Source organism: Pristis pectinata, chromosome 5 (genome assembly GCF_009764475.1).
Source record: "Pristis pectinata isolate sPriPec2 chromosome 5, sPriPec2.1.pri, whole genome shotgun sequence".
Lineage (NCBI taxonomy): Eukaryota > Metazoa > Chordata > Chondrichthyes > Rhinopristiformes > Pristidae > Pristis > Pristis pectinata.
In genome coordinates this window covers 63,520,488-63,545,192 of record NC_067409.1, presented here as the reverse complement: position 1 = coordinate 63,545,192, position 24,705 = coordinate 63,520,488, and the positions used below count along the sequence as shown (strand labels likewise).

The following is a 24,705-nucleotide window of genomic DNA, read 5'->3' as shown; positions in this document are numbered from 1 at the left end:
GTTGCAGATGTTGTTCCCTTATTCAAGAAAGGGAGTAGGGATAGCCCAGGGAATTATAGACCAGTGAGTCTTACCTCAGTGGTTGGTAAACTAATGGAGAAGATCCTGAGAGGCAGGATTTCTGAACATTTGGAGAGGTATAATATGATTAGGAGTAGTCAGCATGGCTTTGTCAAGGGCAGGTCCTGCCTTACGAGCCTGATTGAATTTTTTGAGGATGTGACTAAACACATTGATGAAGGGAGAGCAGTAGATGTAGTGTATATGGATTTCAGCAAGGCGTTTGATAAGGTGCCCCATGCAAGGCTTATTGAGAAAGTAAGGAGGCATGGCATCCAAGGGGAAATTGCAGTGTGGATCCAGAACTGGCTGGCCCACAGAAGGCAAAGAGTGGTTGTTGAAGGTTCATATTTTGCATGGAGGTTGGTGACCAGTGGTGTACTTCAGGGATCTGTATTGGGACCCTTGCTCTTTGTGATTTTTATAAACAACCTGGATGAGGAAGTGGAGGGGTGGGTTAGTAAGTTCGTGGATGACACAAAGGTTGGGGGTGTTGTGGATAGTTTGGAGGGCTGTCAGAGGTTACAGAGGGACATAGATTGGATGCAAAGTTGGGCTGAGAAGTGGCAGATGCAGTTCAACTCAGCTAAGTGTGAAGTGGTTCATTTTGGTAGGTCAAATATGATGGCAGAATATAGTATTAATCGTAGGACTCTTGGCAGTGTGGAGGATCAGAGGGATCTTGGGGTCCGAGTCCATAGGACGCTCAAAGCAGCTGCGCAGGTTGACTCTGGTTAAGAAGGCATATGGTGTATTCTCCTTCATCAATCGGGGAATTGAATTTAGGAGCCGAGAGGTATTGTTGCAGCTATATAGGTCCCTGGTCAGACCCCACTTGGAGTACTGTGTTCAGTTCTGGTCACCTCACTACAGGAAGGATGTGGAAGCCATAGAGAGGGTGCAGAAGAGATTTACAAGGATGCTGCCTGGAATGCGGAGGTTGAGGGAAGTCGGCCTTTTCTCCTTGGAGTGACAGAGGATGAGGGGTACCTGACAGAGGTATATAAGATGATGAGAGGTATTGATTGGGTGGATGGTCAGAGGCTTTTTCCCAGGGCTGAAATGGTGGCCACAAAAGGACATAGGTTTAAGGTGCTGGTGAGTAGGTATAGAAGAGATGTCAGGGGTAAGTTTTTTACTCAGAGAGTGGTGAGTGCGTGGAATGGGCTGCCGGCAGTGATGGTGGAGGTGGATACGATAGGGTCTTTTAAGAGACTGTTGGATAGGTACATGGGGTTGAGAAAAATAGAGGGCTATGGGTAAGCCTAGTAATCTCTAGGGTAGGGACGTGTTCAGCACAGCTTTATGGGCTGAAGGGCCTGAATTGTGCTGTAGTTCTTCTATGTTTCTATGTCAAACAAGGTAGATTGTGAGGTCAAGAGTCCATCTGATCGTATAAGGGAACCATTCAATTGTCTTATCACCGTGGTATAGAAGCTGTCCTTGAGCCTGGTGGTATGTGCCCTCAGGCTCCTGTATCTTCTGCCTGATGGGAGAGGAGAGAAGAGAGAATGACTCGGGTGGGTGGGGTCTTTGATTATGCTGGCTGCTTCGCCAAGGTAGCAAGAGGATAGACAGAGTCCTTGGAGGGGAGGCTGGTTTCTGTGATGCGCTGGGCTGTGTCCAGAACTCTCTGCAGTTTCTTGCGGTCCTGGGCAGAGCAGTTGCCATACCAAGTCATGATGCATCCAGATAGGATGCTTTCTATGGTGCATCAATAAAAATTGGTGAGAGTCAAAGGGGACATGTCAAATTTCTTTAGCCTCCTGAGGAAGTAGAGGCACTGGTGAGCTTTCTTGGCCATGGCATCTACATGGTTGGACCACGACAGGCTATTGGTGATGTTCACTCCTAGGAACTTGAAGCTCTCAACCCTCTCGACCTCAGCACCGTTGATGTAGACAGGTGCATGTACACCGCCCCCTTTCCTGAAGTCAATGACCAGCTCTTTTGTTTTGCTGACATTGAGGGAAAGGTTGTTGTCATGACACCATGTTACTAAGCCCTCTATCTCCTTCCTGTACTCTGCCTCATTGTTATTTGAGATACGGCCAACTATGGTGGTATCATCTGCAAACTTGTAGATGGAGTTAGAGCAGAATCTGGCCACACAGTCATGAGTGTATAGGGAGTAGAGTAGAAGGCTGAGGTCGCAGCCTTGTGGGGCACCAGTGCTGAGAATAATCGTGCTGGAGGTATTGCTGCCTATCCTCACTGATTGTGTTCTGTTGGTCAGAAAGTCAAGGATTCAGTTACAGAGGGAGGTGTTGAGTCCTAGGTCTCAGAGTTTGGTGATGAGATTGCTTAGGATTATAGTATTGAAGGCGGAATTGTAGTCAATAAACAGTAGTCTAACATAGGTATCTTTACTGTTCAGATGCTCCAGAGATGAGTGTAGGGCCAGGGAGATGGCGTCCACTGTAGACCTGTTATGGTGCTAGGCGAATTGCGGTGGGTCAAGGTTGTCTGGGAGACTGGAGTTGATGCGTGCCATGACCAGCCTCTCGAAGCACTTCATGATGGTGGATGTCAGAGCTACTCGTCGGTATTCATTAAGGCACATTACCTTGTTTTTCTTTGATGCCGGGATGATAGTGGTCATCGTAAAACAGGTGGGTACCTCAGATTGAACATTTGGTGCTCATGAATATTTAATCCTGAATATCTGGGGCTCCCTTCTTGAAAGTGCAGTGAAAGCAGAATCTGAATATTTTAAAGGTGGAAGTAGATGGATAGTTGATAAGCAAGGGGTGAAAGGTTACCTCAGGTAGATGGGAATGAAAGTTGAAGCTACAATCAGATCAGCATAAAATTAGAGCAACAAACAATTTGCTGGAGGAACTCAGCGGATCGAGCAGCATCTGTGGGAGGAAAGAAATTGTTGACGTCTTGGGTCGAAACCCTGCATCAGGACTGAGAGTGGAGGGGTGAGATGGCTGGCTATAGAGAGGAGAAGAGGAGTGGTGAGGCAGGATTCCGAGGTGACTGGTGGACTGCGTTAGTGAACTTCGACCCAAAACATTGGCAATTTCTTTCCTCCCACAGATGCTGCTCGACCACTGAGTTCCTCCCACAGATTGTTTGTTGCTCCAGATTCCAGCATCTGCAGTCTCTTGTGTCTCCAGCATAAAATTGGTGTGTGGCAGCATTTTTAAGGCACATGATATCTTTGAGTTGAGAATTTTAAGCTCCTTATGTAAAGTACCAATGCCTAAAATTCAAGTGCACTGTCCAGGGTGCACAGGATGGGTCCAACAAATTCTTCAGTTGTGCTTGGTGCTGTTGACTGAACATTGCATGTTTTCCACACTGAAAATGTGTGATGTCCAGTTCCCGTGTTCAGAGTTGGGTGGATGAGGCATTCAGGTGATGGGATGGAGGAGTGGACAGGGCAATGGAACCCCGCATATTGGAGAATGGGTGAGTTTATTTGATAAGGAACTGGCATTTTGTGAATAGATGGTGTGGATGGGCAGCAGGATTGGAAGTAAAATGGAGGGGGATTGGGATCGTGGTCTTGACAGGCAGAATGGATGTTGTGGTCAGGGGGAATCAGGATTGGGACTGGAAGAATCCATAAAATGAATCCATAAGATCCATAATGGGAATTCTAGGATCAGGAACCAACAGATTAGGTTTAAAGGAAAGGGTCAGGGGGTGGACTGTAAATAGAGAGGCAGTGAAGGCAGCTATCAGTACAGTGCAGGCTGGGGAGTTACACTATGAATACAAATAATTAGCCTGCCATACAGGCTTTTTACTCCAGAAATGTGGTAGATAAAACACCTTACCCCAAGAGCACCATCATTGATTCACATTGCTCAGACATTTGCACAGACATCCTGAAAGATATGTCAGGGTGAAAAGGAAACCTGCTTCTGGAAGTGCTTAATCAAATTTCCAGCCTGAAACTAGTCGTTAATATGTTTCACTCTAGGATAAAACATGTTTCAATTGCATAATGCTGAAAAAGAGTGTTATGTGAGTGGATTTCTTGGTACATCAAGATGCATCTCAAGCTCAGTGACATCCACATGTGGTTTCCCTTCTTTATCCAGTTCTCCGACAATTGACTATTTGTGCAGGATGGACATCTGATTGGACAATCTGAACACACTCCGTTTTTCCAATTTGCTGTTTGTAAATTTATGATGATGCAGTTGAGGGAAATCTTAATTTCTTGGCGAAGGCACAGGAAATGGGGGGAGGTGCATTGGCTCAAATTGGTTACAAAAGGAAAATATGAAATAGAGTAATTGTTTAAAGATTAGTGCAACTTTAAGAAACAATTTCTAAAATATGACTTTTTAAAATTTAATTGAAACACTATTAATCTCTTTAGCTTGTGTATAATAATGCAGCAATATTAGATAACATTAACTATGTAGAAAAGCACTCAATTTTAGACACATTGATTGCCTTGGCTGAAGCAATGCTGTGGTGAAACTGAGTGAAAGAGCCTTGCTGCCAAGTTCTGTTCCTGCATTAGGAGACAAGGGCCTTCCCAACACTGGGTTGGAAACCACCATCAAGCTATACCTGTCACTCCTAAGAACCAGGGATGGAGGGAATGGAAACGTGTCAGTAATTCAGCATGTGCTCCCTACCCCCATCAGTATTTAATACACCAAGCAGACAAGGAGGCGCCAGCAGTGGTCCCGACAGGGCTGTGATAGGAGATGTTGCTTGGCCTCAGTGCACAGTTTAGTACTCTTTTTAGGCAGTATAGTGACGGAAAAGCTAGGTCTTAATGTCAGCCTGAGTTCCAAGGTCAAAAGACTACTAAGTGCTGTACTGCTATGTTACATTTAAATTTCTAGTTGGCTTTTAAATGGCATCAATTAAATGCAGCATCTAATGGAGGTTCTGGTGTAGCCGAACATCATTCTAAATCTTTCTGCCAACTTGAACAAATTGGGGCACTGTATCATGTAATGAAGGAATGGACTGGCATTAATTTTAGACGATGCAAAGATCCACTGGCAAGTTCCGCCCATTACATCAGTTAGAAAAAAAGGAATCATTTGGGCTTTTTGAAATAAAACACTTTTCTGTCAATTTTGCAAATGTAGTTTTAATAGTGGTACCAAAATCCAGAAAATAATGTTTTCTGTTTCACAGTTCCTAGAATTTTGAGGATATGTTCAGCAGGAAGCTATTCTAAGCCTCAGTTGAACTGGAGCCATTGGTATTCTGCTTTCTCCAGCATGCACTTAGAATATTTTCATTATAAGGCAAGGAAAGACTTACGTGGGTCAAATATTTATGTGAAAACTTAGAAGTGATGCATGTTTCCTGCACTAAGTAAATCAGTTGTTGCTGCCATTTCTTGAGAGGTGATGGACAGATGGAACAGCTATTAAATTACAACACCCACATTATTGGCCTTCTGGGACTTTATTAAAAAGTGGAATTAAATGAGACCTAGTTTGAACCAATCTCTGCTTATTTAAAAATAACCTTACTGCTCAGGTTTTTAAACAGTGATTGATGGTGCAGAAATCATTAAATAAACTTTTAAGAGTAATTTTATGAATTCATGCTCCTAAGGTGGAACAATATCCACCGGGAATGCATTCCAGTTTTTAGTGTCAGCTTTGGGTCACAAGTCAAATGGAACTTGGCTGCAGAGGTCAACAAACACTGCAGAATTTTCTGTCTAAAAATTCCTATTTAGGAAACTACCTTTTTTTCCATTTTATCTTGTATAAAGTGAAAATTTACAAATCCCACTATACTGCATTAGTCACGGTGGTCCTTGTATGATGTTTTAAAGTTAAGAGTGTAGCTTACCTTTTCCTGTAACTGTCCAACAGATGCTGCTTCACTAGGGTGGATATGTTTGCAAATACTGTATACAGCAACATAGAGAGGCATGGGCTTCACACTTCATAAATTCAGATTCTTGCCAAGGTTGTTGGGAGAGTGGAGCTGAGAAATATTTTTTTTAATTCATTACAACTGTCTCACACACTTGGAACAGTTATAGGTCCCATCTAGTGGAGAATAGCTCAGCCGTCTGGCTGGGGCAGTTCTGGGTGGGGGTTGCAAAAGGAGATGGTTGAGGGGAGGCTCTGGAGTGGTTGGGGTGCTGAGAAAAGGCATGTGTTAATAATTCTGTATGTTACTATCTAGTGTATTAAGAAAGTATGTCTCATATCAAACTTCATTGTTAACATTAAACTGTCACTGCAGGGATTTTTCCAATTCAAATATTTTGAATGTCTATTTTAAAATAATTGAAGGACCATGCAAAATTTTAGTTAGAGCAGACAGCTGTAAGGATTGACCATCTTTATCCAGAAAAATGTAATTGCTTAGCTGTGGGACAGAATGTGTAAATAAATCTGTTAGTGCTTCTTGAAAGGCTTGAGTACATTAAGACAGTGACCAAAATTGAGTGAATTTATGATAACTATAATCAGATATACATGGAAATCCATCAGTATGTGTTAGAGAGTTTCCAAACCAAGCTACTGAGAAATACACAAAGGTGGAATTTGGTTTTCTCTCTGTGGAGTCTATACAGTATGAAAACACTCACTTAATTCCAGAAAGCTGGACACAGGTTTGCAAAAGCCAAAGCCTGGGAATCCCCAGATATCTACAGGAGTACAGCCATATTTTAACTGGATAAAACAGCACAGCTGTTATGCCTGCTGCCATAGCCTTAGCTAAGTAGTGTAGTATAAAGTCCACCTCACCTCAGTATCTGATTCATTGAATCATTTTGCTTGTATCGGTTTTCCCAAGCAAATCGACGTTTACTCTGACCTATTGGTGGGTGGCAAAGCACTCTGCATTATTTACATTCTCGTCAGTTCCCAAGGACATTTGCAGCTTTGTTGCAGAACTGTGGATTTGTCAATTATTGGGCATAACCATAAGTAACTTTTCATGGCCATGACTGATTGCAGACTTTAGCCAATCAATTTGAGGTTCATTTTATTATAGCGGTCTTTCTGAGATCAGATTCCATAGTCCTGGTGTGAAGGAATGTCTGACTGTCTGTAACCCAGCAATCCAAGTAAGTTATTTTGATCATTGGAAAATGCCTGATAATGAGATCCAGGTAAGGAAAGTCACAAACCTCCATCACCAACCACTGGCACCTTTGTAAGTTACTTATTCAGACAAAAATAGCTGGAACATCTAGCAAGCTACTAATGAAACAAAGTCTTTCATTTATAAAGCATCTTAATTTGAGCGCACCTTAAAGCACTTGACCTCCGATTAAGTACTTTTGAAGTACGGTCATTATGGAATTTTAGGAAACATGGCAACCAATCAGTGCAGAGCAAGATCCCACAAGTAGCAATATGATAAGGAACGGATTCAGGACTAGAAATTGTACCATACCTGGACATGCACAGTAAATGCTGCTTGGGGATCCTATGCCACTTTCATTTAGGGTTGTGGAGAAGTGATTGTCATGCATATATAATGTCCAATGAACCATAGTGGAAAAGTGGTGCAATTGCTAGGCCTTTAAATGCACAATGTTCGGCAATGGCAGGATCACTTAAGTAGCTGGTGTCAATGAAAACTGCAGGTGGAACATATGCAGTGGATTTGGAACATCTAATGGTAAGAGTTGTGAGTGAGATATTGAAAAGGGCATGTCACATGATGACAGCAGAAATGGACACTAGGAGGAGCATTGAAGCAGCAGGTTCACTCTCCAACATGTGACCACTGAGATATCTGTTTCGCTGGTAGATCAAAGGAAAAAATCATTGTTGCTTTCTGCAGCCAGCCCTCCCAGCAACAATACAGTTCAAGTTCCACCCCCACCGCACCAACCCCCTTTCGGGGAGCACTCCAACAGGCCTTCTGCCTTCCATTAGGGCCTGCTGTCCTGATTGGGTGCCCATTGTTTCCTTCTCACATGTTCACACTTCAGTGTTCCAGCAGCAACTTTGAACATATGCTGCACGTCTGTTGTCATCACTTGTTGTATTTCTTGGCCACTCTTTTAGTAATGTGAGATAAATGCTGACCAGGACAAAGAGGATTTCACTCAAGCTCTTCGTTAGAAGATTCCCACTCAAGGCCTCGCTTTAATATCTCTTCTGAAAGATGCCATCTCCAAAGTCAGGCATTAAATATGCGCAGCCTCCTGACGCTGATGCAGATCTGCTCTCAACAGAGCTGTGGGTGACACTTTCTGATCATGTTTTAATTCAGAGGACACAGCTATTAAACTACCTTCCAAGAATATCATATGTGTCTCAGATCTAAACAATTGCACTATGTAGGAAAAAATGTTTATTACACATTGTGACATGGATTTTCTTCCTCAAGAGCAATCCAGAAATTATACCCAAAGCTACAGCCACTCTACCAATGATAATACTCTCATTAGAATGCACATGAACTTAAATAAACTGGAGCCACAGAAAAGCCAATCCACACCGTATATTTCTTCTGTAATTTTTAAGATTAAAACTTTGAACCTTTTAAGAACCTGTAGTTGGAAGCTTTTTCAATTTTACTGAAGACTTTAACTTTGTCAAAAATGTAAATATACTATACAGACTTTGGTGAAGTTGTATTTTTTTAAAAGCCTTGCATTTAAAAATACCAGAAAAATTATTTTCTTTCTTGTTGTGCCTGAAAATCCAATCAGAATGTTATGTGTATATCTGTAACCACCACCACCACCACCACCACCACCACCACCCCCCCCCCCCCCCACCTCAAACCCAACATCCATCAGTATTGAGACTGTGGACTGATTTCATTTCAGTGTTACGTTTAATGGATGGTTTTAAAAGACAGAAGAGGCATGGACATATTGGACAATTTTTTGAAAAAACAAGATTAGTTTGAGCCCAGATTAGGTGTGTTTTGGACATCTATAAAGGAAATTCCAGGCCTTTGTATGTAAGAACCACTGGTTAGAGAATGCAATATTTCAGCAGACTTGGACAATAATGAGATAGATGGATCCTAAGACAATGCTTTTCTACCTGTAAGTTATTAGGTTTTGGAGAAGATTATGAAACTTCATTTATACCTGAGACTAGTTTCTTGGTTATCAGAAAGACTTTTAAGTAATTTATGTAAATTTCAAGCAAGTATTTATTTGAATTGAAAATTTTAAAAACCTGATGATAATTGTGAAACCATGTGGATCGAAGGAATGGAACTGAAACTGACTGAAATTTCCTCATTTAGGTTTTTTATCTAACATTGGAATAACAATGATTTCAGCAATTGTGGATCAACTTTTTCTTTGAATCAGTCTTTTGATGTTTCTCAAAAGAAAGATACTTGATCCCAATTATTACTGAAAGTGAAGACCAAAGCAGTTGCTGAGGATTGTATGGTTTTTATAACTTCCCTTGAATTTAAATATGCCAGCTTCTCAAACAAATCTGAAGTAATGAAATGCCACTGTGAAATTTTAAAAAAACATCAGCAACACAAGGTTTGTGTTAAGCAAATGTAAAGAATATGTTTCTAATCTTTTATTGAATTTATCCACATTGGATTGCTTAGTATAGGAAATTGCATCAAAATATTAAATTTGAAAAAAAGAAAATACCCAAAGAATGGACAGATTGGATAGTTATATGAACCGGAATATTTGATTTTCCTCATGGTTGTTATTGTATGATTACATTTTCCAGACATTAACTGTTAGATCAGATATCATTAAGATGACTCACCTTATAAGATGCTGTAACCCTTACAATTGTTCCTGATATCATTGATACTAATTTCAACTTGGAGTAGGAAAAATACACTTAATTGCTCCCAACATATAGTTATCCCTTAATCAACATTATTAGGACAATTTTTCTTCTCATTATCATATTTTTGATTGTGGGTGCTTGCTGCATTCAAACTGTCTGTCACATTGCCAGTGTTACAAGAATGACTACACTTTACATGATCATAAAAACCTTGAGATGTCTGAAGCTGCCAAAAATACAATATAAATACAATCCTTATCTTCCATTAAAAATTAAAATGATTAACTGGAAAATTTGGCAGTTTAAAGAAAAAAGGGAAAATACAGGAAATGTTTGGGCTACTCTGTGGAAATAAATACAGAAAATAACTCTGGTATATATCTTTTATCAAACTGGATTCTTGGACACTAAGAATAGACAAATAGGGGAAGAAATAAAGAGAGAATTGACAGATGTACCAGCTCCAAGACCAATTTGTTAACTAGTAACTAATTGTGTATCTAAAAGATCATCAATTGGATAATTCAGGCCTATGGAAAGAACAGAAGAATAGTAAATTGGTATGTGGAGGGTGGATATGCAAGAGAGTTACACAATATAAAGTGACAAATAAGATGAAAGAATATATGTAATTGCTTGTGTGTGAGATTCAAATGAAATGGCAGTGGCATTGCTCATGATCTAAAATAAAACAGTTCCAATTTAGGATAGATGTGCAATTTTAAAGATGGCATATTTTAATTGAAATGATTACACTATTTGCATTTTCTGTAGAAATTATAGAGGTCACATGGCATTTCTTGTAACTTCATTTATGACATTTTAATTGGAATTTGTTTATTTCATTTAACTGGGTTCAGTAACCTAAATCCATATTTTGTAGTGTCTCAGTTAATGCTTTCTTCAAATTATGGTCAGAAATACAATGCATAATGTTGTTTTCTTCCCATTATCAGTGAAAATGTTTTCATGATAAACATATGTTGAATGACCATCACCCTGGGTTTATCTCATATCCTTCAGAGCAGCTGAAGAGTAGAGTTCTTAAGAGAAGGCAACCTACTGACTCTTTAAGTGAGCAATGTTGTGTTAACTTGAGCCCACCCAAAACTCTGAGGTTTGTACCCTAACTCAGGCAAAGTTCCATCACTAAGTACCCTTGTGTTTACCTATGTTGGCTCCCAATTAAGCAATGTATTGGTTTTAAAATATTTATCCTTGTAATTAAAGCTCTTTGTACCCTCATCTCTCCATGTGTCTCTAATATCTCCAAACCCTTTAAGCCTCCACTTCTGGTCCATTGTTCATCCCTGATTTTTATCAATCCGTTGTTGGCAACCATGCCTTCAGCAGACTAGGATTTACATTCTGGAAGTCCTTCGCTAAATTTCTGCACTTCTGAAAACCCATGAGCCTTGGTGCCATATTTTGTTCCTATGAATTGAATCAGGACACTACTATGTTAAATGTTCTTTAGAAATGAAAGTAATTGTTGTTGAGACGTCAAACCTCCAGGACAAGAAAAATAAGAAGGTAGAGATGTGGTTAGGCTCAGAGATTTTATTTCAAGATTCAAATGTGGATTTATCTCACAATCTGCCCCTTTCAATTCAATCCATGCTTAAACTTTAGCTTCCAATAATTTCAGCTTAACTGCCTTGTCCATCATACCTCAGATCTTTTTTTAAATCAAATTGAGTCATCAAACCTTTCATGTAATTAGAAGTGTATGAATGTTTTGTACAACTTAATTGCAATTTGTTTAATTCAATTTTTAACATTTATTTATAGCATTTAAAAAAAAATCTTACTGTGGAGGAATTCTGGGTGCATGCAGTGTCATTGTCACAGTGCAAGCTTAGTTGAGTGCATTTGGACCTCTCGACCAAAGCTTGTGAGTTTAAAGCCACTCTGGACTTGAGTGCAGGAAATAGGCTGACATGGAGCTACACTACTTTGGGACAAAGAAAGAAAATGCTGGAAACACACAACAGGTCAGATGGCATCTGTGCAAAGAGAAACAGAGTTAATGGTTGAGGTCAGAGACGCTTCATTTAATGACTAGAGGATGTAGCTATGAGAGTAGTAAAGCTAGTGGAGGTTAAAGGAAGGGTGAGGCCATGGGTTCGTTTGAAAACAAGGGCGAGAATTTTAAAATCTAGGCACTGGTCTATAAGGAGACAATGTCAGTCAGTGATCACATTTATCTATTTTTCGTGAAACCAGCATCTATTGTTCATGATTTGAAAAGTTTGTGGGGCAATTTAAGAATCAACCAATAGACTAAGTAAGGTTGTCATACAGGGTTTTATGATGATATGTTCTTTGTAGCCATTGTTACTAAGACTATTACTAATTGAATTTAAATTCCACAGCTGGCATAGTGGAATTTGAACTCAGTTTGCTGGTTTATTAGTCCAGTAATTTACACTCTGCACCTCCACAATAACCCATTATTTGGTAATTGGTTTATTGTTGTCACATGTAGCAAAGTTCAGTGAAAAACTATGTTTTGCATGCCATCCTTACAAATCATTTCATCACAACAGTACTTCAAGGTAGTACAAGGGAAAAGCAATAATAGAATGCAGAATATTGTGTTACGAAGAAATTCATCACCAGTGGCTAATGATGAAGCAAGTTTCTCTGTGAGGGCCTCCACAATTCCTCCTCTAGCTCCCACAAAGTCAGAGCATGCACTCGGTCAGGCCCAGGGGATTTATCCATCTTAATGCACTGTATGACTGCAAGGATCTCCTCCCTGGTAATATGAATGTCCTCCAGAATGTCTCCACTTGGTTTCCCTTATCTCTTGAGCAAATGTGTTTTGTCCTCAGTAAATACCTGGGAGAAATACTCATTAAAAAATCCCACCCAACTCCTGCGGCTCAAGACATGGGTAGCGTATAGCTAGAACCTCTTGGGATTTTCCTTAATCTTGCTTACCAGATCCATCTCATACCTCTCTTTGCCCTCCTGATTTCCCTCTTAAGAGTATTCTTAATCTTTTTATAGTCATCAAGGGATTCACACGTCCCTGACCTCCTGAACACAATGTATGCTTCCTTCTTTTTCTTGACCAGAGCCTCAATATCCCTCATCAGCCAAGGTTCCCTAAACTTGCCAGGTTTACCCTTCACTCTAATAGGAACATGCTGCTCTTGAACTCTTGATTTCACACTCCTCAAAGCCCCCCACTCGCTATTCATTCTTTTCCCTTCAAACCGGCTCTCCCAATCAACCTCTGCTAGATCCTGCCTAATTCCCCCAAAATTAGCCCTGCTCCAGTTTAGGACCCCAACCTGTGGACCTGTCCTGTCGTTTTCCATCACTATTTTAAAACTAATAGAATTATGTTCACTAGAGCCAAAGTGCTCCCTAACTGCCACTTCCATTACTTGCCCTTCCTCATTCCTCAAGAGGAAGTCCAGTATTGCACCCTCCTGAGTAGGTGCCTCTAGATATTGACTTAGGAAATTTCCTGGACACACTTCACAAATTTCTACCCTGTCCAGGTCTTGAACACTCTGGGTAGTCCAGTCAAAACCAGGGAAATTAAAATCTCCCACTAATAGAACCCTATTATTCTTACAACAATCAGCAATTTCTCTACACACCTGCTCCTCAAGTTCCCGCTGACTATTAGGGGGTCTATAATACAGCTCCAGTAGAGATTGACCCTTCCCTTCTTGTTTCTAAGTTCTACCCAGTTGACCTCACTGGACGATCCCCCAAGCACGTCATCTCTAAGAAGTTATGTCCTCCCTTATCAAAAAGGCAACACCCCCTCCTCACTTACCTGTACCTCTGTAATACCTGTAGCATCTGTATCCTGGAAAGCCGCAGACCTGGACTTCAATAAGGAGTGGATCTCTCGGCTCATCCATGGTTTCCTGTCTGGGAACACCCAGATTGACCTCTTTGGTATACAGTCCTCTACACACTTGCTGATAGAGTCTGTGACAATGGTGACATACTCATTTAGATTGGCCACTGAGTCTTTGAATATGGACCAGTCTACTAACTCAAAGCAGTCGCGTAGAAGCTCATCTATTTCGTCAGACCAGCACTGTACAACTTTCTGTACTGGATCCTCGTGTTTCAACTTCTGCTGCACCATATGTAATGGGTAAGCAGACTTTGGTGTGACATTACAAAATAGGAGTGCACCTGGAAGCAGAAATGCAAATCTATATATGAAATGAACATTTTATTGAGGAATTTGTTCATTCATAGAAAAGCCATTCCCCAGTTGACAATCCATTTGGAACTACTGTAAAGTCTATGATTAACCTAATGAATTTCCATCCTACTTACTTCCACTGATTTCTTTTTAAAAAAATACATTCAGTAGACAATTCTAATTTGTTCTTATAAATTTTGACAAGTTGTTGAGACCAGTACATGGCTGCCAGAAACAATTCACTCAACGATTCACTTGCTTCAGCAATTTTATCTTCCAACTGTTTGATATTGGTGACATTATTGACACTGAAATCAGCAGCAGTGATTACCATCAGGATGCAGGCTGCTGGAGCAACTGCGTAGAGGCACACATATCTTTGGGTTGTCTTTTTCTTCTTAGACTGTCCCCTGTTTGCATTCACTCCAGGTCTACGGGTACTGAGGTGGCTGATAAGTCCAACATGCTGTAGGTTGCTGTAGATAGGGCCGGTGGTGCTTGATGAGGCAGGTGGCTCTGTAGTTTGGGATATTGTGTGCCCCTTCTGCTGTTTGTATTGACCTCTGCATGGTCTCCTCAAAGAAACACAAGGTGCTGGGTGCCTTCCCATATACTTATAGAATCAGAGAGTTAGAGACTCTTTATAGTATAAGGAGTCATACTTTCCCATGTTGAGCAGTTGCAGGCAATAGATTCTTTTGAGTCAGTGAGGATGTTATATTTTTTCAAAGGAACTTTGAGGATATCCTCTTTTTTTACTGCTCTGGAAATCTCTTGTCATGACAGAGCTGAGGATAGAGCTCCCTTTGGGTTGTAATCCTTTAATTACTGTCTCAATTGCAATCTGCCATTATAGAGAAGAATCAGTCATGTAAATAAATAGTCTTCTTTGGGCATCTATTGTGGACACCAACTATTGAGGTCAGAGAACCAAACAAAGGGGAAAAAAACAAATAGTGAAAAGAAGAACGTCAAATATTAGCTGCAGTTCTATGCAATTAATTTATAAATGGAATAATAACTGAGATGCTCAAATTAAGAGAATCAGCCTGCAATGATTTTTAGCATAATGTTTAGAACTAATTAAGTATGAATGAATTTGCTGAATGTGTTGGACAATGCCAAGGGGCAGTGATCCCAAGTGAAATTTTAGTTGATATATCTGAGTATTGGGAATAAAATGTGAATGTGGAATGGTTTACATTTGTTCAGTTGCTAAAAGGGAATTGTTTATTTTATTTCAGGGTTCCAATTCTCTGCAACTCTTTTTTAATGCCAATGATTTGTTAACAATTTTTCATTATTTTGCAGAGTAAAGACAAAGTTCAAGAATCCGTGAAACAAGGAGCCTCAATCATTGAATCATTAATAAAGCAACGAAGCCCTGCTCTAACTGGACAGTTCCTTGTGGTATGAAAGCAGTAACTAACCAGACTTATTAAGTCACAGATGTTGTGATATCTAAAGGAACATACTGCCCTCTGATGATGACAATGAAAAGCTACACATATCCTCTCTCTTGTTTTATCAGGAGATAAGCAAGACATGAAATCTAGCTTTGAATGGCAGAATGTACTTAAATCCTATGCAAGTTACTAAAATCAACAAAGCAGAATCAACTTAATTGTCATTTCTTATGTTGTTCTTAAAGAGAATCTGATTATTGGTGCTCCATTTAAGAATCTGTTGAGGTTCTGCTCACCCTTTCCCAATGGTTACTTACCATTCGACCCCTCCAGTCTATACTGTCCCTCATCAGCCATCCCATCGGTCCCATTCCACCTGTAGCCCCACAACTTATTCTTTCTCATATACACATCAACTCCCCTTTGATTCTTTTACCACTCCCTTACACTTAGGGGTAATTTACAGAAGCCAATTAACCGACTAGCCAGCATATCTTTGGAAATTTGGCAACTGGAGCACGTGAAGGAAACCCATTCCAGTCATAGGACAAATATGTAAATTCCACTCAGACAGCATGCAAGGTCCCGAGAACTGTGAGGTAACCACTCCACCTTTAAGAGCACAAAACCTAGAAAAGAAACCCTTCACCACCACAATTTGCAAGATCTCATTCAGATATTTTAAGGATATTTACAGAAGAGGAAGTTTTTTTATTGTTTTCATTAGAGAATTTAAAGCAGTAAGAAAATGATAAAGTTATTGTATTTTATAAATGAAAAGCTTTTCTGTGACTGATATCAGCCATTGTTAAACAATACCTGCATTCTACACATGGTAAATTTAAAAAAAAACAAGCAGTCTCAAGTATCACATTTAGACCTGGCCCTGGCTGAAACTGTATTCTGATGAAATTAGGGGGAGGTCATATAATACTGAGGCAGGTAGGAACTTCTCACAGAGAGTGGTGAATCTCCAAAATTCTCTACTCCAGAAGATTATGGAGACTACCTGGTTAAATACCTGGAGGTATTTAACCAGGTAGTAGATAAATTTTTAAAAGATCACAAAACTAAGGATTATGGAGTACTGGCACAGAAGAGGAGATGAGGCCTGGGGCAGAGCAGCTTTGATCATTATTGAATGCCAGGGCAGACTTTGAGGAGCAGAATGGCTTACTCCTCCTCCAATTTTCTTATGTTCTTGACTACAGTGAAATTTGGTACCTTCTGCATGTATGGATGCATTTTTCTTCTGCTTGGTGTTGTCTTGGTGTTGCTTCACCTCAGCCGATAATATTACTCCTTCTCCTATGATTAACTCATTCACAAATAGTGCTTATATACACCTCCTCCTTTGATCTTGTTTTGCTTTATTTTCAGTTTGTATTTTTACTGTGTACCAGGACCAAAACACACAACAATGCTTGCTCTTCTGCTGCCTATAGAGGGCTAGATGGAAGGGCCAAGAAGAGCTGCAAAGAGTAGTTAGAAAAGACTGGAGGAAAATAATATGATAAGGACAAAGTTGGAGGAAGAGATCTAAACAGTGGGGAGAAAACATTGGTGGGGGAGGGGGATGATGGCAGCTGTTCAACAAAGAATAACATCCACACGAGAGTGCTAAAGATACTCAACTGGGAACCACAGTGGGTAATTGAGCACATGAATGATAGGCGTCTGCTCCAAACAGGAATGAAAATCAATATATGGATTGGATTTTCTGCTAAATTCAATTTAATTGTTCAAGAAAGAACCTTTCCACTGATTTGCCGTTTGAATCAAATAATTTCCAAAAGTTCTAATGGATTTTTATTCTATTTATGCTGTTTTAAACAATTCCTGTTTTCTTTAAAATAAAATATTCAATAGAAAATTCTCAGATATTCATTAGAATTTGCTTGGATGAGGGCAGCGTAATTAAGACTGGATTGGGGTGGGGAGGAATTGCTGGAAGGGGACAACAAACAGCAACAAGAAAAACTAAACAGAATAGGTAAAAGTGGAGTAACTGTCTGTGGAATGCTTCTTGAATGCTACAGAAAGCTGAGAAGATTGAACATGGAGACAAGTCTCAAAGAGATCCAAGATGTGCCAGGGATGAAAGGAAAGAGCTGGAACCACCTTAATTAGTAGTTCAACTGTACTTTGACAGTGTCATTTGAATTATATACATATAGATGTTTAAATGTGACATTTCTTTGATTTACGGATATTCTTGCTGCAAAAAGACCAAAGAAAATGTTGATGATTAAATTCTGGTATTTTACAGAATTATATTATTATAAACTTACTGGTGAGAACTAACAGCAACATCTGTTGAATAAAATTTCCCAATTTTCTCTAATATTCTTTGCAAATATCTTTCATTCGTGCTAGACTGGAAAACTGGCCAAAGCTGATGGATGCCGTTGGAAAAAATTGACACCCAGCACTGTTTTCCCTCTCTCCCATCACCACCCAAAAAGAAACCGGGCAGACCAAAGACCAACCCTACATACTGTATATGATCGATGACCTGTGACAACAGGAAATTCAACTGCAGCTGAAGTGCGACACCTGGTTGTTGTAGGTTTAACTGCAGGTATCCCCAATGTTCCAACTGGTTTATGACTGAATGAACAGATCTGGATGAAAAAGAAACAAAGGACTGCAGATGCTGGAATATCCGTATGAAAAACACTATGATGCTGGAGGAACTCAGTAGGCCAGGCAGCAGCCAGGATGCTGCCTGGCATACTGAGTTCCTCCAGCATCATAGTATTTTTCATCTTTGAACAGATCTGTGTGCAGTGGTAATCATTGTGGCCTCTCAGCCAAAAAGCTAATGGTATAATTCCAGAAAGCAAGTGGAGACCACTGTGCCAACTATAGTTACTAGATTGATGTCCATTGGGGTTGGCTGTTCAGTAAGGATGACCCACCCCACCATCCCAAGAGGTTGACCTCTTTACCCTCAGCTGCAGTCCACCTTGTGGAAGGTACTCTGCAAATGAAGTTGATGATGAAGACAACAGGAAACCTTCATAGTTCATCTTCTCTTGTATTTGGCTCAAAAATACAATGTTTGAAACTTGAAATAAGACCTGTCCTATGACAAAACACGATGGACTGTGGTAAAGTGGTTTGAAGAAATGATGTGAGAGAAGGTGGCTGTAATTTTTCCCTCTTATTGATATAATTGATGTGTTTCAGTCAGTTGTCTCTGGTCTAGTAGACACTTACTCTTTACTAATTTCACTCTTAATGTTTTCTGTGTATGCAGTTGACTCTCTCCAAAGACCATACGCAAACACCCGACAGAGAGTTGTGACCCACACATGATATTGGACCTCAGGCCTCATTTAAATGAAGCCATTGAGCTATGACATATACTGAATGTTCTATGCAGCTTCCAGCTGTCGACATTAGATTCTATTCTACTGCATCTCTGGCAGAAGTGGGGTGCGCAATATGGAGAGGTGTGTCGGGCAGGGGAATAATTGAAGAGAGTCAATGAAACATACAGAAGTTTCATGTTTAGAAGATCTCATTTCAGAATGAAAGGATATCTGCTCGTGCTTTTAATAAACAAATTGAGGCACAGGGGGAGCAGCAGTGGCTGGGTGGACATACAGGTCATGAGGAGGGCGCAGAGATGCGTTGGAGGAATATCAACCGGCTAAGTGAATGAGTAAGGACATAAATTTATGGAATATAATGTGCTAAATATGAGGTGATGCACTTTGATAGAAAAGTAGGAAGGTAGAGAATTTTTTTAAATGGTGAAAGGTTGTATGGTATTGGCATTCAGAGAGATCTGGGTGCCTTTGCACACAAATCACAAATTGTGTTGCTATCACAAAAAACTTTCATGGAAGTACATCAAGCAATTATGTAGGACAATGGCATATTGTATGCAGTTCTAGTCTCCCTATCTAAGGAATGATGTACCTGTGATAGAAACAATGCAATAAAGGTTCAGCAAGTTAATTTCTGTAATGGGCGGAGGTTTGTTGTGATAGGAGAGATTAAGGTTATATTTTCTTGATTTTAGAGAAATGAGAGTTGATCTCATTGAAATTTACAAAATTCATATGAAGGTTGTCAGGGTAGAAGCAGGGATGATGTTTGCCCTGGTTTGGGTGTTGAGAACCAAAGGTGTCAGCTATTTAGGACTGAGATGGAAAGAATTTTTTTCTACCCAGAAGGTACTGAATCTTTGGCATTTTTTATCCAAGAGAGCTGTAGAGGATCAATCACTGAGTTTCTTCAGGACAAAGACTGAAAGATTTTTGGGAATAAGGAATATGGGATTAGTGCAGGAAAGAGGCATTGATGCAAAAGATAAGCTTTTAAATTTGATCAAAGTTTGGATCAAATGGGTCAAGTGGCACTTGTGGTCTTGTGATTTAAATCAAGGCTCAGGGATTATTTGGGATCTTATTGAATGGTCGAACAGTTGCAAGGGACCAAATAGTCTACTCCTGTTTCCTATCCTTATGTTCTTAGGATAAATATCTATCACTGGGGGCTGACCTCCTTGCCAAATTGCCCCAAATAACCCTGCAACCAAAACAACCATTGAATTGTTCAACGATTTGTCTAGAGGATTTCACTGGATGAATGCATGCTCCCAGTGGAAAGTTTTTCCTGTAAGGAAAATTAAGAAATGGATGGCACAATGCAAAAGTTTTCCCTTGTGTATTTGTAATATTGACCCCTATTCCAATCTCGGTTTTTGTTTGGGCCATATAGTTAAATCCAGCAGGTGGTCTGAAGGATTTACATCGCAATATTAATACCTGTCTTTTCCTGTTTTGGCTATTTTATATTTCCAACAGTTTCATTTTGGTTTTGAACATTTGCATTTGTTATTCCTTCTATTTTGCCCCAGCAGTAAACTTTATTAGTTGGTTAAGTACAAGTCCTGCAAAATTTGGCTGCATTGAATCTATCTTTTAGGTACTATAGTTTCAATTTTTTTCCAGTACAGCATTCAGGATTGTGAGCTTCCCCATCAAGCAGAATGCCAGGCATACACGTCACATTGCACACATCACAAGTGAACCTGGTGACGAATTACAATGAGAAGGAATTGCACTTTTTTCATGGTCGGCTGGTGTTCAACCATATAAAGCAGGTCAATGCATGGTACACAGCACCAAAGTTTCCTTCATTTGGTGAAATCTGTGTTTGAACGTTGACAAACAAATGTGTGATTACTGTATTTCAAGGGCTTTCTCAGACCACACAACTCTTTGCTTTGGTGTGCAAACTGATGAATGGAAGAACAGCATGCTACATTTCTGGTGACCACAATGATTCCACTGCTTGGATTGCCAGGAGGGGCCTACACTACTTGTCAGAATGAGTATCAAAACTAATTTTGGTTGACTGTTTACTAACCATGAGGGGCTCAATCCTTCCCATCAGGTATATGGCGAACAGCTGTGGAGCAATAGGAGGAGAAAGGACAAGGATGAGGAAAGGAGAAGCTGAGTGTTTCCAGCATTTTCTGTTTTATTTCAGATTTCCAGCATCTGCAAAGTTTCATTTTCAATCCTGTGAAACTTTTGGAGGAAAAAGCGCTGAATCTCTGTGAGTGCCTGCAGGCTTCCTTGGACGCTAGCATCAGAGCCATAATAATAACAGCGGTCTGAGTTTGTACTGCAGCGCTCAGGCAGCAGCTGGCTTCTGACCATTTTGCAGTAGAAGCTGCAGTACTGGTCATCGCAAGCCTTGTGACTGTTGAGTCAGCAAGCTTGGTAAAGGCATTGCCCACCAATTTTTTTGCTGGAAAGGATGGGTTCCAAGATCGGTGCAAGGTTAGTGTGGGGCTCCGCCATGCTGCTTGGGCAAGTGTACAGGCTTTCAGATGGGGCTGGCTGCCAGTGGACCCAACATTTTCTGTGCACACCCATTAGCTTTCTCTTGCAGGCTGCTACAAGAAAAGCTGAAACTTTTGCAGCAGAGTTCAAGTGGGGCCTCAACATACATGAAGCTGGCACTGACTCCACCCTTTCCCCATGCATTAACTGCACACTGCTCTTGCCCACTAACTGCCAGTCAGCGGATCGTGTCGGTAGGTTAATCTTTACAGTGCAAGTGTCTGCATAGGAGCTATGGGAGATGTATCGACTGTCAATGCAACTTCATCCTTTACTTCCTTCTCAATCTTCCAGCACTGCCTGCTCAGGTTACCCTTCTTGGTGAATTCAATGTCATATTTGTGCTGAGAGTACAGGTGGAAGGCAAGAGATGCAACCTTACACCATCTGCAGCTGGTAAATTAAAAGAAATTGCAGGATGAATGGGAGGTGGGATATGAGAAGGAGGATTAGTCTTGCAGCTGGTCACCAACTCGTGAACGGCTGCTCACATGATGAAAGAACATTCTCGTCCAGGATGGGGCAGTGGGGGAGGTGAGGCTGTCAAGCCTTTTCTCTACCTTTATGCTGCTGCTGCCTCCAGTTATGTTCCACCTTGTGCTGCATAACGGGTAATGTATACAGTATGTCATGGATAAAGAGTGACAGTAGTGAGCCGTAGCTGGGAGTCTTGCATTAGATTTGAACAAGTGAGAATGCAATGGATCTTGTGAACCTCGTGCTGGACTACAGACGGAGAGAGGTTGCTTGTGGGTGAATGATGGGATGTGAAGTATTAAGCACTGTCTACAGCTGGGGGTGCATTTGGTGGAAGTCGAAGATTTTATCATTTTTCATGAGCATGGATGTGAGATCTTTGAACTTGTGTTACATGATGCTTGCGTTTTTTGGTTCCTATTCAACTTAGCAAGCTATGAACACTGACAATCATGTGAGTTGACCCTACCAAACCACACTTATTTTCTCTGGACTTAAAAGCAATAGAAATGAATCTCTGCATCTGGAAGAAACAGAGAAATGATATCCTTTCCACATCATAGATGTAGCTATACATCATGAAAATCGGCCCTTCAGCCCACTGGTGTACACTGAGCAACAAGCAGCCATCTGTGCTAATCTTATTTTTCTCTTGTGTCCCCATTAACTCAACACCACCCTCCTCACCACGTTATTCTCCTGCCACCCATCTACACTAGTGGCAATTTACAACAGTCAATTAACCTATCTACAGGCATGTCGTTGGCATATGGGAGGAAACTAGAACACTGGAAACTCATGCAGTCACAGGGAGAAGGTACAAATTCCACACAAGCATCACCCTGGGCCGGGATCGAAACTACATCTCTGAAGCTGTGAGGTAGTAGCATTAACTGCAGCACCACTGTGTCACCTTAATATATAGTTATCTCTCAGGATATTAGGTAATCAGAAACTCTACCTGCGTAACCTTTTCAGTTGCCTGGTTTAACTCTTCAGGGTCACGTGTGTTAGATATTCCTCTAATCAAATTATAAGCTAAAAAGATTAGAGCAGATTCCTCTGCCATGTGGGTCTTCACCACCACCTGCTAGATTTAATTATGCTGCTCAAACACAAAATGGGAATAGAAGGGGGCAATTTGAACAAGAGAAAATCTTTTCTAATATGTGCTGCTGGCAAGGGAAACTTGTCACTGGCTATGCAGATTAATAGACAAAATCAAGTTATCGAAATTATTGGGCCATTCCCCATTACAATAATTGCTTTGGATTTAAAAGGAGATAAGCAAAGCTCAGTATCAAAGTTACAAAGCTATTCAAATGTGATTTTTCCCTATCTGCTAGGTTACTAAAATCATTGATATGTAGTTATCTCTCAAAATATAATTTCTTAAGTAAGCTAAGAGATGCAGTTTAACAGAACTGTGAACAGTGTGAACTTGAGCAGGGAAGAAAAGACCCAGAGATGAGCTCCAGTCAGTATTCGAGGAGCTGCTCTTGGTGTAGCACTCACTTGTCCTCAGCATCTCTTCTGATAGCAAAGATCAATTAAACTCAGCACTTTCCGTCATTATCAATGAAGATCTACCAGAACAAATGTGTGTGTTAGATGAAGTCCAGATTGCAGGAAAAATGCATAATGGTTAATTTCTGGTATGAGTTCCACCAGAATATCACCTACCAGAAGAATTTATCCTTAGTGAGTCTTTGATATCATAGCCTGCTGAAAACTCATTTTTCAACATCATGTACCATATTTTACCAAACAGGAAATTTGTTTTTAAGCTTCTACTGTGCTGATCATGAGTTGGTGACTAAAAGACATACAGCAGTGCCCAGAACACTTCCCTCTAATTCTGTCTGCTTGCTTTGGAGAATAATCTTCCAATGTGTCTTCAAAGGAAAATAGACAGAATTAGAAATTGTCACATGCAGAATTATTCAAGGGAAGGAAACACAGCTCAGAGGTGAATGTGCGTCCATTTTCCTCAAGGTACTGAATGTGGTCTAGGATGTTTACACACTAATCAGTGTGATTTCATTGGGGCCTGCAGTACAATGACCTGGAAACTAATCCTAAAACACTTAAAATTGTTTTTATTATCTGCATTTACTTGAAACTTCAACATTGCTCTGTAAAATGAATGTGAAATTTTAGCTTAATAACACGTGCTTATTATATCTTATTCCTTTATCTATTTGGCACTCTTGGTGTTCAGGTGTATAGTAGCAAAAGAAAGGAATATTTTTAATACACACAGGGATCAAATTTACTGTTTAACCACCATTTATATTAACAACTCCCTGATGTATCCCTTGTGTCAGGACTGGTTACAAAATACAATGGGCAATTGCTCTTTGCATAATCACTTACAAGTTGGTTGATACTTTAAATCAGTGGCAGGCGGCTAAGCTATTAAGTGCCTTGACCTTTCACCTGCGGTCACCCTTGTGGAACTTGTGTACCCCATCCATCGAAACCAAAAAAATGGTTTGGTCTAGGGTCATTTAAAAAGTCAACAATTATTAGCAACACAATGCATATTCTATCAAAATCAGTTAACTGCAGACTATAAATTCAAAATTACACTTCAGAATTTGATATTGTGTAATGATAACTACATTGTGTAATGACATTTAGAAATTCCTGGCACATAAATAGAAAATGTAAGGGAACCCACTCATCAGTTAGGAACACTTTAAATGACTCTGGAGTGAATGGTGGTCTGTTTTACAATGTTCTCCATTTTAAACTCACTAATGTTAGCTAGCACTACTTCTGAAGTTCCAATAAAGTAATTTTAGCTATAAAAAGTTTCAAAGGACCAGTGCAGTGTTCAGTTGTTCCCATATGAGGAAAGACATCATTGCTGCTTCACTTATTATCAGTGTGCAGCCTCAGCCCCTGCTTGTATTTTATTTTATTAACAATTTAATTTAAGCCTAACGACAAAATAACATTTTGGGTATTTTCTCTGTGGACATGTTTATTTAGGCACTTGGTTTCAT

At 40.1% G+C, this 24,705-nt stretch overlaps 1 protein-coding gene across 1 annotated transcript in view; it reads left to right on the top strand.

The window, feature by feature from the left end:
- Nucleotides 1-17,578, top strand: part of crppa (CDP-L-ribitol pyrophosphorylase A) — a 224,295-nt gene extending 206,717 nt beyond the window's left edge. The window contains exons 10-11 of the mRNA XM_052016339.1: nt 15,256-15,354; nt 17,390-17,578. Coding sequence (XP_051872299.1) covers nt 15,256-15,354; nt 17,390-17,476 — 186 coding nt within the window. The 3' untranslated portion in view covers nt 17,477-17,578. The remainder of the gene's footprint in view (nt 1-15,255; nt 15,355-17,389) is intronic.
- The last annotated feature ends 7,127 nt before the right edge of the window (nt 17,579-24,705 follow it).